Source organism: Cryptomeria japonica, chromosome 11, assembly GCF_030272615.1.
Source record: "Cryptomeria japonica chromosome 11, Sugi_1.0, whole genome shotgun sequence".
In the NCBI taxonomy this organism is placed as follows: Eukaryota; Viridiplantae; Streptophyta; class Pinopsida; order Cupressales; family Cupressaceae; genus Cryptomeria; species Cryptomeria japonica.
In genome coordinates, this window is record NC_081415.1 from 200,069,597 (window position 1) to 200,087,877 (window position 18,281).

An 18,281-nucleotide genomic window follows, 5' to 3' on the forward strand; every position below is an offset into this window, starting at 1 on the left:
TGGGCAAAACTTTGGTGCGAATTAAGAAGAACATAATAGTGAGAGCATGGGCAGGACAAACGAAAAGAGAGGTATGCAGTTTGAGGTTTGAGAATGGAGAGACAAAAGAGGCAGGGAGAAGGTTGGCCGAATAGGCTTATGGCCTGCATTTATTTGTAATTATCAATGTATGTGTTGAAGGAATAAATAAACATTTGGGAGTTCATTGTCTGAGTTAATGATTGTCCCTGTTGGTTTCAGGTTATTAATTGTTCTATTGGGTTACTGTAATTCCTGTCACATGAGCACTATATTATCTTTTTGTTTCCGAGTTCCTATCGCCCTCTAGACAGAAATTGTTTGCATTTGTTGTTGTTTGGAAAAAGTTGGTTTTTGAGGGCGTGTTGAGGCATCAAAAATTCTCCCATATTCAATATTTCAGATTTATATCCTTTCAAAGAGGAAGAATATTTAATAAATGCACCTGAACCTAATGATAATCAGATCATAAATTGCGAACATCAACAACCTAAAACATAACCAAAGGAGATTGAATCAATCCTAGACAAAGAGTGTCTAAGTATCTTCAATACTTGATCAAACGGAAGGATGCCTACATGGATGACAGCCTCAGACATATTCAAGCATGGTAGTATTATTGATGAACTTATGTACAGGAGCCCATGAAGAAGCCTTTTGTTCCCTGGTGGTCTGGTGCAGGTGCACTATTAGAAAGAGTTAATTCTAGATATTTCTAGACTATTATGTGTATGGAGGAATTTTTTATTTGTTTAAAACCTCCAAATATTCGTAATAAGCAACAAATGAACTAAATCTAATCATTTTAGCATGTATCTAAGTGGTTGCAGTAATTTTAAGAGGGGTTTTGATTTTCTTAAATAAAGGAGGACTTGAACGAGTTTGTTTTGGGCTTGAGTTAGTTTTATTTTGGTCTGTAAAAGAAAGCCATGTATTTGATATTTAGACAAGGAGAGTTGCCCATGTTGAATTAAAAAAAAAAATGTTTTTGTTTTCAATAAAAGTCTCATTTAACCAATATTTGTGCCATATTTTCGTATTGGTTAAGTAGTTTTTTTTAATTAGTCAAATATCAGTTATGCCACATGGTGAAAAAGATTATTTGAGGGTCACATTCAAAGGAAAGGCCAAATTTTTGGTTGTGCAACTAATAACCGGTTCACACCATCTTAGGAATGAGACATGCAAATGGATGATCCCCAAAGAAGATTTGGAAGATAGAACCTACATTTTTTTGCAATAGAGAGGTGGTTGGAATAGAATGGCATTTTATAATGTGCTGCTTATGAAGGTATTCATACTCTATAAAAATGATTTCAAGGTTGGTAGTCTAATGAGCTATTTGAGAAGACGGCTTCATAAAATTGTCGGCTTCTTGATTAAGATTCACTATAGGAGAGTCGAAATCAAAAAAAAAATTGAAATTGTTAAGAGTTTCGACTCTTAGTCCCTTAGACTACTGGTCTTGTGGACATTAATAAAGATTCATTCATTCATTTATCAATTTTTTTATTTTGGTCAATCATATTCCTCATTGTGCCCACGCCTCCTTTTCACTACATATGTATCTAATTTATAAATTGAAGAGCTATATATTTTATAATAGGTTATGTTTTGGGGAGATTATTAAAATTTATAATATTACGGTTAATCAAATCTTTTAATAAATCAATATAAATTATATTACTGATTAAAATCATCTATTTAATTTTTATTTATAAATGTACGGATATATATTTTTATTATTACTGATTTTACTTTTCACTTTGTTTTATTTTATAAATATTTTTATCTTTTATTTGTACTAAAATAAAATATACTATTTTACGATTTTTTAAATTATAAATTATGTCCAAGGGGTTGAGCTTAGTTGGTTAAAGCATTGAGTTCTCAATGTGGAGACCCAAGTTCAACTCCCATGAGGGACACCTTTGTGTAGAATTCTAAGTTGTGACTCTTGGTCTTCCATTGGTTGTATTCTCACATTGTTTAAAGTGGATTTCTAAGTTGTGACCCTTGGTCTTCCAATTGTTGTTTCTAGTTTGGTGCTCGAAAGGAGCTGGTATTTGTAATAAATTTGTAACGTGGATGCTTGAATGAGCAAAAAATGAGCTTTGTGATTCTATCATACTTAATACAAAAAAAATTATAAATTATAAAATAAAATATAGTTGAATATTTTTAATATTTAAAAAATTTAAATATTTTTGAAAATAGAATATATGATTATTCTAATAAATTTACCTTTTTTATAAATAAATTTAGTGATATTTAAATATTTTAGAAAATAAACATTTAAATTTAGCAATATTTTTTAAAATTAATTATAAAAGTTTCAAGGATAGAATGGAAATTTGGATCTAATAAAAGTCATAGGAACAAACACAAAATGAATCAAATTCTAAAAAAATCGGTTGAATTCAAAAACCAAACTCACAAACTAGAACCAAAAACTTTTATCTTAGGTTTGACATTTATACATATTTTTTCACTTGTTTCATATGCATTTTTTCTTGTCAGTATTTGTTTGGAAGCAACAATAGCAACTTCAAGTTTCAGCAACTGCTCTTTCAAACTTCAAGCTTAGACTTTGGCTACAACATCACAGTCTCATCCATTTTTGTTGCACGATCCATACTCCGTTCAGTTGATCTAGTAGGTAGGGCTTCTACAATTAGTATCTATTTGTGTTTGTTATAGCAATTTTCACCATAAACATAAGATCAAATAGATTGAATCCATTTTGGATTGTAATTAAACTTGAATCTTACAAAATGCTTGCAATCTAACTAGATACTTTTCTCACCAAAAAAAAAAATAGCAGTTAACGTAATGTAGGATACATTGATTATCTTACAAGTTAATCTAGAGTGGTTTATGGTATTATATGGTTGCCATATTATACATCCCCTATGAACTTAAAATTCTTATTGCACGTGCAATAGTTATTCGTTAAAAAGACTACTAAAATGTATTCCAATGTAGTCTAATATTGTAATTTAACCAACAACATAAACATAAATGAATAAATTTAATTCCACAATTCATGGGCTAAGCTCTCATTTTATTTACTCTCTACATCTCTATACTATTAAAATCTAGCATTGGTCTCCATCATTGAGCATAGGTCTTTCTCTTCTTTTTTGGAAAATCCAAATGTTTTCCCTATTAAATTCAAATTTTGTGAACTATTATGCATATGACATCTCTAGCTACTTAAACACCTATAATTTTTCTTTAGACCCACCTTTCCATTCTATCAATTGGCTATTCCAATCTACTATAGTAACTAGAAATGCAAATCTATAGCTCCTCAATCCATTCACAACCACATTGACTCGATCGAAACACAATCTTCTCAAATACACATGCACATACTCATGCTCAATGATGTACTCGCAATGATGAATGTCTAAACGAGTATTTTAGCTACCTTTTGTAACAAATGTATACTCAGATATTTTGTTTTAATCCATAGCAAGAAAGAGAAAATAATTATGTAAATCCAAACTCCTATGCGAAATTTCTTATTTAAGGCACTTCATTTATAAATTGGTTAATACTCTCACCCATCATATTTTAAATACATAGTCCAACTTAGAATTGTTGATGTTATTGTAGCAGCAGGAGATATCACTGTCTTATATATATGCGATTTTTTAATTACTAATTTGTGTGTTTGTTCCTACCTGTGAATATATTGGTTAATATTCACTTCATTAACTAATATTTTAGTTAGTATTATTCTCCTTAACAAATGAGTGTTGATGGTTGACTATTGGGTTTGTTATCTTAATCGCACTCACTTTGTTTGACAAGTTACCCCAATTGGGGTCATGTCCCTTCATCTGCCTTGATTGGATATTTATGTTCCTTCGATTGCAGGAAGGCATCAAGGTGGATAATCATTGAGTAACTACTGTGCGATACCTGTGATTAATCAACATGGTATCAGAGCTTAGGAATTTGTGAGAATAATTCTCATTTTGTTATTTCACCAATCTTCAAAATTAACGGCATGAAAAATTGCTAATCCTAAGGTTGTGCGATTTGAAGCAGATTTAGAGATTTGTGTATTTGTTTGAGATCCTGTTCTTAGAGTTTTTTTTTTGGCCTTGGAGCTATTCAAAGACCGACATTTCCTTTTGGTCTGCCTTTTCCAGTAGGGGTTGTTCCTTGTGTGGAATTGTTTTCTCCAGTCAACTATGCAGTGAAGGCCAGAGACATTTGAGATAATGATTGTTGAGCTTGTGTTCTTTATGATATCACTAATCGTGATACCCAGTCATCTCATGTTCCTATAGTTATCTCCCATTAATATCAATAGTTGTTTCAAGGTATTTGTTGTGGAGACATTAGCTTGTCGTGGATATTCCTGTAGAGAGAGCAAAGGCTTGTTGGCAGAACCCTGGCATAAATCGGTTTTTGAGAGCCCACAGAGACTTGTTTGTTTTACAGATCGTGGTGGATTTTAGCGACTCATTCTGCATTCAAGTTCTTGCATTGTTAAGGTCATTTTATTGCTCGAGGTTTGATTCTTTTCATCTGTGAATTTCTTTAGACTTCATGAGCCGCTGGTATAGCACGTCCAACCAGATGAACTCACATTACTAAACGAATGCTTAAGTTTCATTATAGGTGTTGATGCGATGTCACTCCAGATCAAGGCTCGTGAGGTGATTTGCAGTGTAAATAGCCCTTGAGGTGATTTGTGATTTCCTCACAGTGGAACACAGAGTTCTTTTCTTGAGCAACTTCGATCTGTTGTAGTCGGGCGTCTATGCGAATTTGAGAGATCTCGGTATTAGTACTAACAGACTAAAATGGCAGGAGCAATTGCACAAGGTGTTATTGGCAAAGTTACTGAGATGATAGTCCAAAAAGCAGCTAAAGAGGGTGGGCTGGTTTGCAACTTCACCCGGGACTTTGATTGGTTAAAGAAGAATCTCATAACTCTAAGTGGTGGCCTCAAATATGTTGACTCGCTATCTACAAGATGAGGATGTCAAAAAATGGTTGCACAATGTTCGAGACGTTGCCTGGGATGCAGAGGACATTGTGGAAGAGTATGATGTTCATCCTCTTTACACCATCAGTGTCACCCATTCTTGTGTTTGCGATCCTGATGAATTAATTTTCCGCTATAGAATGGGGAAAACAAGAAGTGAAGGAAGGAATCAAATCCATTACGAAAGATGGAGAGCAGCTCAAGCTCTTCCATGATTTAGTTCATTCCGAACTGCCATCAAGCAGTGCAACGAGGAGATCAGTGTGGAAGGGAAATAGTCTCCTGCCTAGATATTCACACCCTATGGTGATTGAGCCCAAGCTTCAACATCTCATCTCCTTGATAGATGATTCAACTGTTCCGGTCATTGCCGTGGTGGGCATGGACGGCGCAGGGAAGACTTTTCTTCTCCAGCATGTTTTTCAAAGACTCAAACAAAGTTATGGGTGTAACTAAAGAGCAAGCGGCGAAGTTGATTCATGTTGGTTTACAAGGAACAAAATCTCTCATCGTGCTGGATGACATGTGGAGGGCAGCCCAAGAAGATAACATCATCGCAACCCTTGGTCTTCCAATTGGCCGAGACGACTAGTGAGTGGACACCCAAGCACAACCCATGAGTGGACGACAACAACCAGTTAGTGGACGCCCAAGCACGGCCCGTGTCGTGTGAGGCAGGACGCCCAAGCAACCCGCCATCTGCCTACGGACTCACCATCACCATTGGCGCACCCTACCTCTATTAGCAGGAGGTGAACCCACGATGGCAGTTTGTGATCGACTTTTGGTCGCCCAGGCAGAGCAGTGGGTGGTTGAATTCTTTGGGCCGAGCAACACATTTTTTTTTGGGTCGATTTGTTTTGGAGGGCACTAAATGTATTTTGGGCCATGCAGCGCTCCAATTAATCAACACCACTCAGTGAGTTGGCTCCACTCTAGCTGTAGAGGCCAACTAAGGTCCCAGAGGGCAGTGCCCTTGTTGATATGTATGCCAAAATGTGGAAGCATAGACAAGGAACATGCACCAACCAAAGATTGCAGATTCCTTGGAGTAAATAGGAAAACCTATATAAGTAAGGCCTTGCTGAAGTGGAACCCTCCGAACCGCTGAAAGAGTCGGAGTTGGAGATGGAGGTTGTGCCAGAGGCAACCTTGGATGAGGAGGTCAGAAGGTTGATGCAAGTACTTGGAGATTCAAAGGGAGTCTGACAAACCAATAGAGGCAACCTTGGACAAGGAGGTCAGGATGTTGATGAAAGAACTTGAAGCTTCAGAGGGAGCCTCATCATCATGAGGATTTGTGTTAATGCATTCTTCTCTGTGAGAGAGAAGTTTGGGGTGCAAGCCCTTGTTAATGCATTCTTCTCTGAGAGGGAGAAGTTTGAGGTTCAAGCCCTTGTTAATGCATTCTTCTCTATGAGAGAGAAGTTTGAGGTGCAAGCCCTTGTTAATGCATTCTTCTCTGTGAGAGAGAAGTTTGAGGTCAAAGCCCTTGTTCCACCCTCTGGGGGTAGCCATGGTGGATGTCATGTTGAGAAACTCCATGACTTAGCACTTGTGTTTATTCACCCCCTGGGAGTAGCCATGGTGAACATCATGATGAGATGACGACATCACGTTGAGAGATTCTGTAATGAACTCTCTATGCTTGTGTTTTTCCACTCATGGGAGTAGCCATGGTGGACGTCATGTTGAGTGACTCCATGACGACATCACTTTAAGTGACTCCGTGATGGGCACTTGTGCACGTATTCTTTTACCTTCTTCCACAAATGCATGTAGCCATTGTGAGTGTAATGTTGAGAGAATCCATGACATGGATATTTGGAAAGATATCTCCCTAGCTAAAAGGGAGTGTTGATGTTATTGTAGCAGCGGGAGATATCGCTGTCTTATATATATGCGATTTTTTAATTACTAATCTGTGTGTCTGTTCCTACGTGTGAATATATTGGTTAATATTCACTTCCTTAACTAATATTTTAGTTAGTATTATTCTCCTTAACAAATGAGTGTTGATGGTTGACTATTGGGTTTGGTATCTTAATCGCACTCACTTTGTTTGACAAGTTACCCCAATTGGGGTCATGTCCCTTTATCTGCCTTGATTGGATATTTATATTCTTTCGATTGGAGGAAGGCATCAAGGTGGATAATCATTGAGTAACTACTGTGCGATACCTATGAATAATCAACAACAATAACAACCGTTTGGCTTAGATTTTGCATTTGTGAGGTATCTATTTGATCAAAATTCAACTAGGACCTGCACTCACTCTCTTCTACTTATGGAGCATGATATAAAAATGTTTAACAAGATTTGTACCATAGTCCACTACACACTCACTTTGAAAACTTATTTTAGAAATCAAATTGCACTAATAGAACTTGCAAGTTTAAGTATTTATTTCTTTGAAGATCTTTAAGTAAACCTTCCAGTAAGCACATGTTTGCAAAGAGATGGAAGAATGTTTTCTTCAAAAAGAAAACAAAACAACAATTTCAACAATGGTACACGCAGACAGTATAGAAGATTTGTGTAAATTGCTTGTTAAAATGTAAAACCTCCATTTCAAGAAATGGAAAACAATCTATTAGGGTAATAAAAAATCACCCATATTCCAACATTCAATAATTTCCTAGAAGTTTGTACTTTGAATGCCAACCAAAGCACTTCAGAGATATCAGTTAAAACTACAAGGCAAGTTTTGTATTTATGCACAATTTATTTCAAATTGCATCCAAGGGAGATTCCATGTTATGCATATTTTTCAGAGTGTTAGTGTATAGGAAAAACAAAAGGAAAACGTTTCTTTAAAATGTAAATTTCTTAATGATAATTGTTTAAATGTTGCTTTGCAGTATTGCCCAGTGTGAGAAAGTACGGAGCATCTATTCCATCAGAATCCTGTGAATGTTAAAAGCCTAGAGAATTATGAGTGGGTATGGTTCGGAGCTTATTACTTCCTAATAACAAAATAGACTGAAAATATTTGAAAGTTAAATTCAGGTGTAGCTATGAAGATGATATACTTTCAGAAGGCAATCCCTTCCATCCTGCAAGAAGTGTGAGTGTGAAATGTGAGAACTTTTAAACCACGGTTCTAAAGTCCACCCCTGTTACCATCTTGAAAGTTATGCACTCAAACGAAAGCTTTATTAGCTCTAACTTTTTATATTTAATCTTGCTTAGAAAGAAAAATTACAAAATAAATCTTCATTTTTGTGTTTATTAAGTAGTAGTAGTAAGTTATAGTGCACTTTTAGTACTGAGGAAAAGCTAAACACCAATTCGAGAAAACAGGTTTTCTTCTATCAATCTTTCCATTTTTTGTGGGTCTCAAAAGGTAACTACATTTTGATTTGTTCATTTATCTAAACAAACTACCAACTTAATCTCATAGCTCCCAAATTCCACATTCAGAACAATGTGCAAGCCCCAAGGTACTATATTAGAATTGAACACTGTAATGCATCAAACCACTCCTAAATTTTCAGACTCAACCAATCTTCTAATCCAAACTCATCAGCCTCTCTAAAAGAACATGTAATAATTTTCATGATTCATGATGGCACATTCAGGCGATTAGAAACCATGAAAATTAGTTTTTAGAGACCAAGTTTCCCAGTCAATTTAAATATCCACTGATTGGGTCCCATACCTTCCATGAAGAACATTTATGTCATCTTTATTTGAATTTGGCCAAATGTCCAATTCAATTCCACGCACTCCTCTCTTAAGTGCTTTGATAATAGGTTCATCACTGCAATCACTGTTCAATTGATTCCCAGTTAAATAGGAATTATGGCCGGTAAATATAAAATAATGAGATAGTGGTGCTGTCATATCATGGTGGATCTGCAAGAATATGAAAGTATAGTCAGAAAATTCACACCATCACAATTTAACTGTTTTATAATATTATATCAATCAAACACTTTTTGTAATAAGATGTCATAGTCGTAAAAATAATATATATGTATACTTGTATTTTTCTGCACTAATTGCCAAGCATGCCCCAAAAAATGCTGTCAATTTTAATCTAAGTGGCAAAGACCTTGCATTTTATAAGATAAGGTTTTGTATTTGACTTCTGAATTATCCCATGGATAATTGCTTTATGAAAGGATTGCAGAATCATGAAACTGTTGTCCTAGCAGATATCAAAAATAACACCATATAAACACGTCAATAATCAACCTTTTCCAGCCCTTTTCCACAGGTACATTTTGTATGTTGGCATAATTGTTTCATAAACACAACTTTGATTTTGCTTTAAAAAGAAAAACCACATCTCTACACATCAAACACATAAGAGATGAATCTGTTGTTACAAGGTTTTAGTGCACTGTTGACCTATACAACCCATGCTATAGATAGGTAATATGATCATCCCAAACCTTTCAAAAGGCAACCTCTAATTATCAACATCTATGATAACCCTAAACACTTGACCAGGACTGCACAAAAACCAAAAACAAAAACATTAAAATTAAAATTCGTTAAAAAACAAGGAAACGAAAGATAATCCATGTGAAAGCATTTACCAACAACTCTCAAATGATATAACTTCCTATGCTCAATGATGTTGCAGCAAATGTTTGCTTAAACTTTTAACAAACTCTGTTTTCTTAATTTCTCACTTTGCCAAATCAGCACATCTTTATTCAGTAACATCAATGAAATAAATAAATACAAGTCAAATGAGCATGCATTGCAAGCACTTTTAGTTAATCTTCACTCCCTTCACAAGTGGAATTCGATATAAATAAAGAAGAAAATGATTGTTTTGGATTAATGGTAATCTGCTGCTAGTGACATTAACAAACATTATGAGCATGATGTCAACAAACCTTGAATATGCTTTTTGTCCATTCAAAAGTTGAAACCTGCAAGATTGTGTATCTACTTCTAGAGAAATTTGGCCATATAGATGTTAGGAGAGTTTTCATGAATGTTCTTTGTGCTCCTTGAGTATTCCCACATTGAAGCACAATTGATCCAAATCATTTTTCGTATGTACATTTTTTATCTTGGGCAAATCTATCATGGTGCTTTATGAGTATGCCAGCCCATTTTATTTGGATTTTGATATAGAGCCTTTCGCCTCCAGCCATGGTATTCATCAATTTTATCTGTTTTAGGGGACGGGTACTACCCCCATATAGTTGTTTGCAATGTTGGTAATATATATGTCTTTTCTTGAATGTTTAGGTTTACTCATTTTGAGTTCACCCTTCAAGTTACTTGGAATAGTTTGCATTACTTTTATATTGAAGCCACTTTTTTGTTTAGTTAGGATATTTTGTTTTGCACTGAGATTGTAGCCACTTGTTTGTTTTAGATGTTGGAGTTTGTTTTGACTCTCTTCCATTATTACTAGTACTTACAAGCTCCATGACCTACTTCAGTCACTGACATACATTAATACAATTTCTCACCCCGTCAACAAAGATTCGCATGGAATAAAACAAATCATAACTAGAAACTTTGTACATTTGTAAGTGTCTTCTTTTTCTGCCATCAACAACTGATATCAGCATGAAATCAACAATCTCCAACTGTGATTGTGTATGTATCCTTTGATGGAGAAAGTTGCTAACATCAGAAAAGTTTTGTTGACTATAATTTACTGTATCAAATTCTTTTACTAACCAACAAATCAATCTTAGTCATAACAAATTCTTGGTTTTGTGCTAATTATAATTTTAATTTGTGCTATCTTTTGTCCCTTGTTCAAAATCCCAAAATTAGGAAGTTCTTTGATTACAAAGAACTCAAGCATATATGTCTTTAGTGTAAGCTTTCAGGCACTTGAAACTATGTGTAATTTGGGGACCTGATATTTTATGCCCAAGTCTTCAAGAATTATTTTCCTTCAATACTATTTGTATACGATGAAATTTGGAAGATGAAACTATTGCAAAACCATGAAAGATCCAACCACATAAACCCTAGTTCTACAATCAAGAATCCACCATACACCAATGAAGAGCCTAAAACATGCAAATCACAACAAAATAGAAAGATTATACCATTCACATGCTTAGTAGGGTTTGATCTCCATTGTTTCCTATCTCCATTGATCTTGTTTGATATATTTGCTCTCAGATTTTATGTGTGCACAAGAGCTCAACAAAGAATGGATTGTGATTGTGATTGTGAAGTCCCTTGATCACTTGAAGGCTTAATAGACGCATTAGTTAGATTCCTGGATTAGTTAGGGTTGATAAGGATGAGAGCAACCTCTTATATATAGAAGACACCTTAGGAAATCAAGGGATAGGATTAAGAGGTGAAATGATAAATGGTCGGCTAGGATTAAAGGTTAGGTAAGGAAAATAATAAAATAATGTGTTACATCCCACTTGTGCCCAAGTTGTTTTATGCTACATTTACACCATGTTATTTGTGCCCTAGTTGTTTAATGCTATATTTACGCAATGTTATTCGTGCCCTAGATGTTTCATGATATAATTGAGTGATGTTATTTGTGCTCAATACAATGAAATGATGACTCACGACTTTTATATTGATGTTTTGATATTTAACATGATGACATTTAAGATGTTTTACGCTTGTTGGTAATAATGAGATGTCAAGAGTTATGACAAGATTTCAAGCTAACTGTTTGAATTGGCCAAGTGTTTTCAAGAGTTCGTCGTCCTTCGAGAAGGGAGGAGAAGTATTATCAAGTCGAGAGGTAATGAAAGAGAGCTCATGTCATCTGAAAACCCTAACCATAAGTTGAGTCAAGTTGTCTTTCTTTGACCATGTTTTCGTCAACTCATTTGAAGGGGGGGATAATTTGGGAATCAGAAGTGCAGATCTGATTGTGAAAGGTTGTGTCCCTTTCAAAGAGTAGAAATAATGAAGAGTTGCACTCTTTCAAAGGGTGCTAATGGTGAAATGGTTTGTCTCTTGCCAAAAGGCATACATGATGAACAGGTGTGACCTCTCCCTCACATTGAGAGATATAAAGGAAAGGAATCCAAGCATCCAATGACATCACCATCGATCAGATCAGATGATAACTGTTATTAAGTTACAGGCAGTTACATCTTGTTCTTGGTGGTATGAATGGGGATGTGCTTAATGTGTATGCTTAATATATGAAACCTGATAATGTCCTTATGCAGAATTTAGTAGTAATATTAATATAGACTGCAAAATGTATGACAGTCATACTTAACTTCATATATATTCATAATACATGAGAAGTTAGTATACTCAACCTAGTTATTTAATCATTTTTATTCCCCCCCCCCCCCAAATAGGAGGCATGGTGTTGTTAGGGAGATGTGGAGTAAATCCATCCCAAATTAGGTGAGCCCCAAGGGTGGCCTGGACGGATGTTCCTAAAACCTGGGCCCAATTATGGAGGTGCTGTCATCGCACCCTAGACAAGTAAATCCCCATCCAAGGTTGAGGATTAGAAAGGAAGTAAGAATTGGGGCTTAAATATAGCCACTATCAATTGTACTATGAATAAATATATCTAGTTTAAAAAATTAATTTTCAGCGTGATAATATTAAGTAATAACTGTTGATTATTGGGAAATTGGCAGCCTCCTAGTAGGGGATATTACATAGAACAAGAAAATGAATCTCATTGGTCAAAAGTGGCAAAGGACTTATCTAAGAGGGAACAAAGTGTCCAAGATTGTAATGTCCCGACTTTGACATAGAATTAAAATAATAAATAATAATAATAAAATTAAAATACAAAAGAATAAAAATTAAAATATAAAATAATATAATTAAAATTTAATTAAGTTAAAGAATAGTCAAAAGACATGAAATGGAAAGTTGTGACTCCCTCAAACATAAGATATAAAAAGGAGAAGAGAACCTCATTTGAGGAGGGATATTTTGGGAATCAGAAGTGCAGATCTGATTGTAAAAGGTTGTATCCCTTTCAAAGGGCAGAAATAATGAAGAGTTGCACTCTTTCAAAGGGTGCTAATGGTGAAAGGTTGTGTCTCTTACCAAAAGGCATACATGATGAAGAGGAGTGACCTCTCCCTCACATTGAGAGATATAAAGGAAAGCAATCAAAAGCATCTAGTGAGATCACCATTGATCAGATCAAAACAAAACTAAGTTACAGGCGGTAACATCTTTGTTCTTGGTGGTATGCATGGGGATGTGCTTAATATGTGTGCTTAATATATGAAGCCTGATAATGTTCTTATGCAGAATCTAGTAGTAATATTAATATAGACTGCACTATGTATGACAGTCATACTTAATTTCATATATATTCATAATATATTAAGAATTGTTATATGGGAGCCTAATCTTTAATCTTTCCTATTGCCCCTAAAAAGGATTGAATGTGGAAATGTTAGGGAGAGGCGGTATTAATCCCTCGCAAGATAGGTAAGTCCTACGGTGGAATGGACCATGTTACACCATACAAGGGCAATAGATAAGACCTGCGGTGGAATGGGCATGTGTTACATCATACAAAGGCACTATTTGTGAAGAATAGTTTCTAGCACCCTAATATGATTATTCTATAGGGTTGAATGTGGGAATGTTAGGGAGAGGCGGTATTAATCCCTTGCAAGATAGGTAAGTCCTATGGTGGAATGGACCATGTTACATCATACAAGGGCAATAGATAAGACCTGCGGTGGAATGGGCATGTGTTACATCATACAATGGCACTATTTGTGAAGAATGGTTTCTAGCACCCTAACATGGTTATTCTGTAGGGTTGAGGATTAGGTTAGAAGTAGGGATTGGGGCTTAAATATAATAGTTTTCAAATGTATTATGAAATCTAAATGTTCATTAGTTGCAATAATTGAATCTAAGCATAATATTTATGTTGAAATATGTTGATCTTCCTGGTAAGAAGTATCGTAAACCAACCTTAGTTAAGAGTAACCCTAACACTAATTTGTTGTTATTATAATTCTAGGACAAAAATTGGAAGGGGACATTACAAAGATGAGACCCATAGACACAATCTAGTCCAAAGCAATAAGAATCTTAGTTCCTTGTTCATTCTTTTAGTACCAAATCCCACTTCTAATATCACAACATATCACTTAAGTCACAAAAGTCAAAGTCAATATCATGCAAGAAGATCCTTATTCTAATGTCACAACATATCACTTTTATCACAAAAGTCAAAGTCAATATTATGCAAGAAGCTCCTTATTGTTTCTTCATTATTTTTATTTTTATTCCAATTCAAATTTCAACATTTTATTTGCAAAATTAAATTTAGTTTAATTAATATTAAAGAGTAGGTAAAGTTCGATTTATTTCCCTACACCATGAAAAATACTGTAATATCCTAATGGAAAAGGGTGATCCCACATTGTGTGTCCCACTTTTTGGCCAAAGCAAGACATTAAAATCAGCATTTTTCACCAAATTTTCACTTTCTGACACCTATAGCAACCAAACCGATAAGAATTAGAAGATGATGTGAACTAGTGTTTTTTGAGATTTTGTTTGTATATTATTAAAAAAAATTAATTTTCAGAAATAATGTGAATTTTTAACATAACTTTTATTTTTTATACTTAGTAATGTTTTCTTAAAATGGCATTACTTCGGTACAACATAACTTTATTTATACAAAGGATAAATTTATAAATTTTTAATGATAGATTCATAACACCGATATCTAGTGCACAAATATTTTTCCATAATTTTTTGTTCCATAATTTAACTTTTATAACTTTTTGAAGTGAGATTAACTATAATTCAAACATAGGTTACTTTAGTATCGCATAACTTTTTTTGTATTAATTCAAATTAAAAAAAAATTGTTGAAATAAGAACATCAATACCTATATCACAATTCATTTTCAAAAAAAGATTATCTATTTTAATATTTTTCCATTTGTGTGGAACGGAGATCTTCCCAATTGCTGGAAAACTTATCTTCACTAGAAAATAGATAATAAATATAATAATCAAATTAAATATATTCAATATTATATTTGTTGGAAAGCTTACTTCGAATGCTACAATCCTGCAAATTATCTTTTCATATTCATTCCACTTGCTGGTCCAACTCAAGATTAGAAACAAAAAAATTTGAGGAAAATTTGAGACATGTAAAGTGTTGAAATAATAGCTAGTTCAGATCAAATATAAGTATTACTTGTATTGGGCTGGACCCAAACGCATAATGTAGCTTGTAATTACTATAGAGCCGACCCTATAATAGTCAATGTAACTTTTAATTTGGTTTGGCCCTATAATGGGCGATGTAACTTGTGAATAGCGCTAACCCTATATTGAACATTGTAACTTGTAAATGTAATGGGGCTGACCCTATATTGGGCACCAAGTTTAGAGCATTATATTATTATTCATTGTTATCCTTTTGAGCCGACCTGGATGAATTAGGTGGATAAAGTCACATATATAAGCAAAGTTCATTCATGCTTCAAGCATATATTCATTCACTCATTTTCAGTTAGTTCTGTGATCATCTACCTTCAGCAGAATAGTGAATTGTATCATCTCATCAGCGAATCACTTACTGGGTCTGCGAATGACTTCTTCTGATCGGCAAGTCCATCTCTAAGGCCAACAAACCTACTGTCTGATCAGCGAATACATTTCCTAAGGCAGCAAGTTTTGTTCTAGGGACAGCAAACTTATTCTAGGAGCAGCGAATCATCTTCATGGTATGCAACTTGGCTCCTTGACCAACGAATTATCTTCTCTGATTAGCGCATCATTCTCAGTCAAGGATATTTGTAGATAAGTTTGTCGTAGTTCAGATTTTCATGCTGCTGTTCATACTACTGTTTGTGCCCTTGTTTGAAGTTATATTATGTTGTTCACATTGCTTCAAGTGTTGAAGCAAAGTTGTGAAGACACATACTAATATTGTCTAAATCTAAGCAGAGATTTAGTTGCTAGGTTTTTCACCTCCAAGAGGGAGGTTTTCCCAGGGTACTCTTGTGTTTCGAGTATTTATTGTGTTATTTCTGATTATTGCTATTAATCTGATCTAAAATTAACGACGTCACTTTTAGGGCTGAAATATCCCTTGCTAGTTTTGACCTCAAACTGTTGCTTAGAGGCTCAAGGAATATCATCAAACACTTTGCATACAACCTCTATGCTTGCTGGATTTTTGTTTCAGTTTGTTTATGCTTGCTTGGAATGATGTCAAATGTGATTGAAATGCTTGCAAATGATCTTTTTTGAATGCTTCCAATGATGCATGATTGGTTGATAATATTGTTAGAATAATAATTTCTTATATTGTTAATGGTCAACTTAGGTTGTTACATTTCATTAATGTATCTACAGTATTAGGTAGATAGAGGTAGGTAATTTCATTAATTTCTACAATGTTTTGTATTTCTATAAATTGTAATCTTTACAAGTTAATATGAACTAAGATATTTTACCAGTGAATCTGATTTTCACATGGTATCAGAGCTAGGGCACGGAACCTGTTTTTCTCAGAAAATCTGCACGTTTTTTAACGACATAGGGTTTTTGCAACTTCGCCTAGGGTTTTGACCCTCTATTTCAAGGCGAATTTTTTTTCGATTGCAGATTCTTGGTGGGTTTTTCGAAACCTCAACTGGCTCACCGTCAGATTTTTCTGGGTTTGCAAAAAAAAAATTGCCTAGGGTTTTTGCACATTCGACTAGGGTTTTGACCCTTCAGTTCAAGTCAAAATTTTATTCTGGTTGCAGATTCTTGGTGGGTTTTTTGAAACCTCAACTGGGTCACCATCAGATTTTTATGGGTCTGCAAATTTTTTCTCGCCTAGGGTTTTGACCCTCTGTTTCAAGGCGAAATTTTTTTCCAGTTGCAAAATCCGTGAGTTTTTCGAGATCTGATTTGGGTTGCCTTCGGATTTTTTTGGGTGCATCGTTTTTCGTGCCTTGGTTTTTGAACCCCCAAATTTGACCCTTTAGTCGAAAAATTATTTTGATTACAAATTCCTTGTGGTTTTTTCGAAAATTTTTGCCTCGAAAACCGTGCTAGGGTTTCAGTTTCTACCTTCAAATCCAACTTGCAGAATTTTTAAAAAACGCTTTGTTTTCATATGCTGGTTTTTGTGCCTTGGAATTCATGCCTTCACCAGTTCGACCTCGGGGTACGTGATGGCATCTCTAACGAATATAATGCTCGAAAGCAACCAAAAATTCAACGGCCACAACTACAGCACCTGGAAGCGGCGTATGTTAACAATTTTTTAGTACCGATGTCTTGATGCAGTTGTTATAGGCACATCTGAACATCCAACCACTGCCGGAAAAGATCAGGACAAATGGGATGAGCACAACCGGGAAGCAGTCATGCTCATCAAACTCTTCGTCACCAATGAGCAACTACCTCAGGTACCGTCTGACAAAAGTGCGAAGGAGATATGGGATCATTTGAAGAGTCTCCTTGAAACCTCTGACAAGAGCAGAGCATTCTTCCTCAAGAATATAATCTTTACGATCATGATGGATGAGAAAACATCTCTTCAGGAGCATCTGACAAAGATCAAGGATATTCGCGACCAATTGGAAGCTATTGGTCGAAAAATAGAGGAAGAAGATATGGTGGTCATTACTCTGAAGAGTCTCCCACGTTCGTATGAGCATTTCATCGAAACACTCAATATCACTTCCATTGACGTCGATTTGAAGTTTTCCAATCTTTGTAACAAGTTTTTACAGCAAGATCAATGGCGACAGCAGTTTAAAAGCAGTACCAGTTCCACCTCCATCGAGCAAGCGTTCTCTGCCAAATCTTCTGCGAAGAACAAAGGGAAGGCTCAATCTTCTCAGCTGAAAGGCTCTGGTTCCTCTCAAGACAGCAAGAAGAAGAAGAACAACGTTCAATGCAATTATTGTCATAAGTTTGGTCACATGAAGGTCGAGTGTCGAATTCATTTGGCTTCTGAACAGAAGAAGCAGGGAGGGTCTCAATGTTACATCCCACTTGTGCCCTAGTTGATTTTGTGCAATATTTACACCCTGATACATGTTAACCCTAGTGCATTTTTGATATACTTGCATGATGTATAATGTGCCTAGTTTTATGCTTTAAATGATGAATTTGTTCAAATAATTATGCATATGTGAATGATGATAATTATGCTTTCTATGATGATTTGATGTACTTCGATTGATTAAATTGATGAAATTGCAGTTAACAATATGATATCATGTTTCACTTTTGTCATGAATTATTAATTGTCAGAACTAGACAAGATTGGATCTAACCGATTTCCGTGGGCCAAGTGTGTGCAAGAGACCATCG

The 18,281-nt window shown here is 35.0% G+C and overlaps 1 protein-coding gene across 2 annotated transcripts in view; it reads right to left on the minus strand.

Moving 5' to 3' along the window:
• LOC131041262 (phosphoinositide phospholipase C 2) overlaps positions 1-18,281 on the minus strand; it is a 137,993-nt gene that overhangs the window by 93,091 nt on the left and 26,621 nt on the right. For both annotated transcript variants that reach the window (XM_057974289.2, XM_057974297.2), the window contains exon 2: positions 8,689-8,885. In XM_057974289.2, the coding sequence (XP_057830272.2) occupies positions 8,689-8,885 (197 nt within the window). The remainder of the gene's footprint in view (positions 1-8,688; positions 8,886-18,281) is intronic.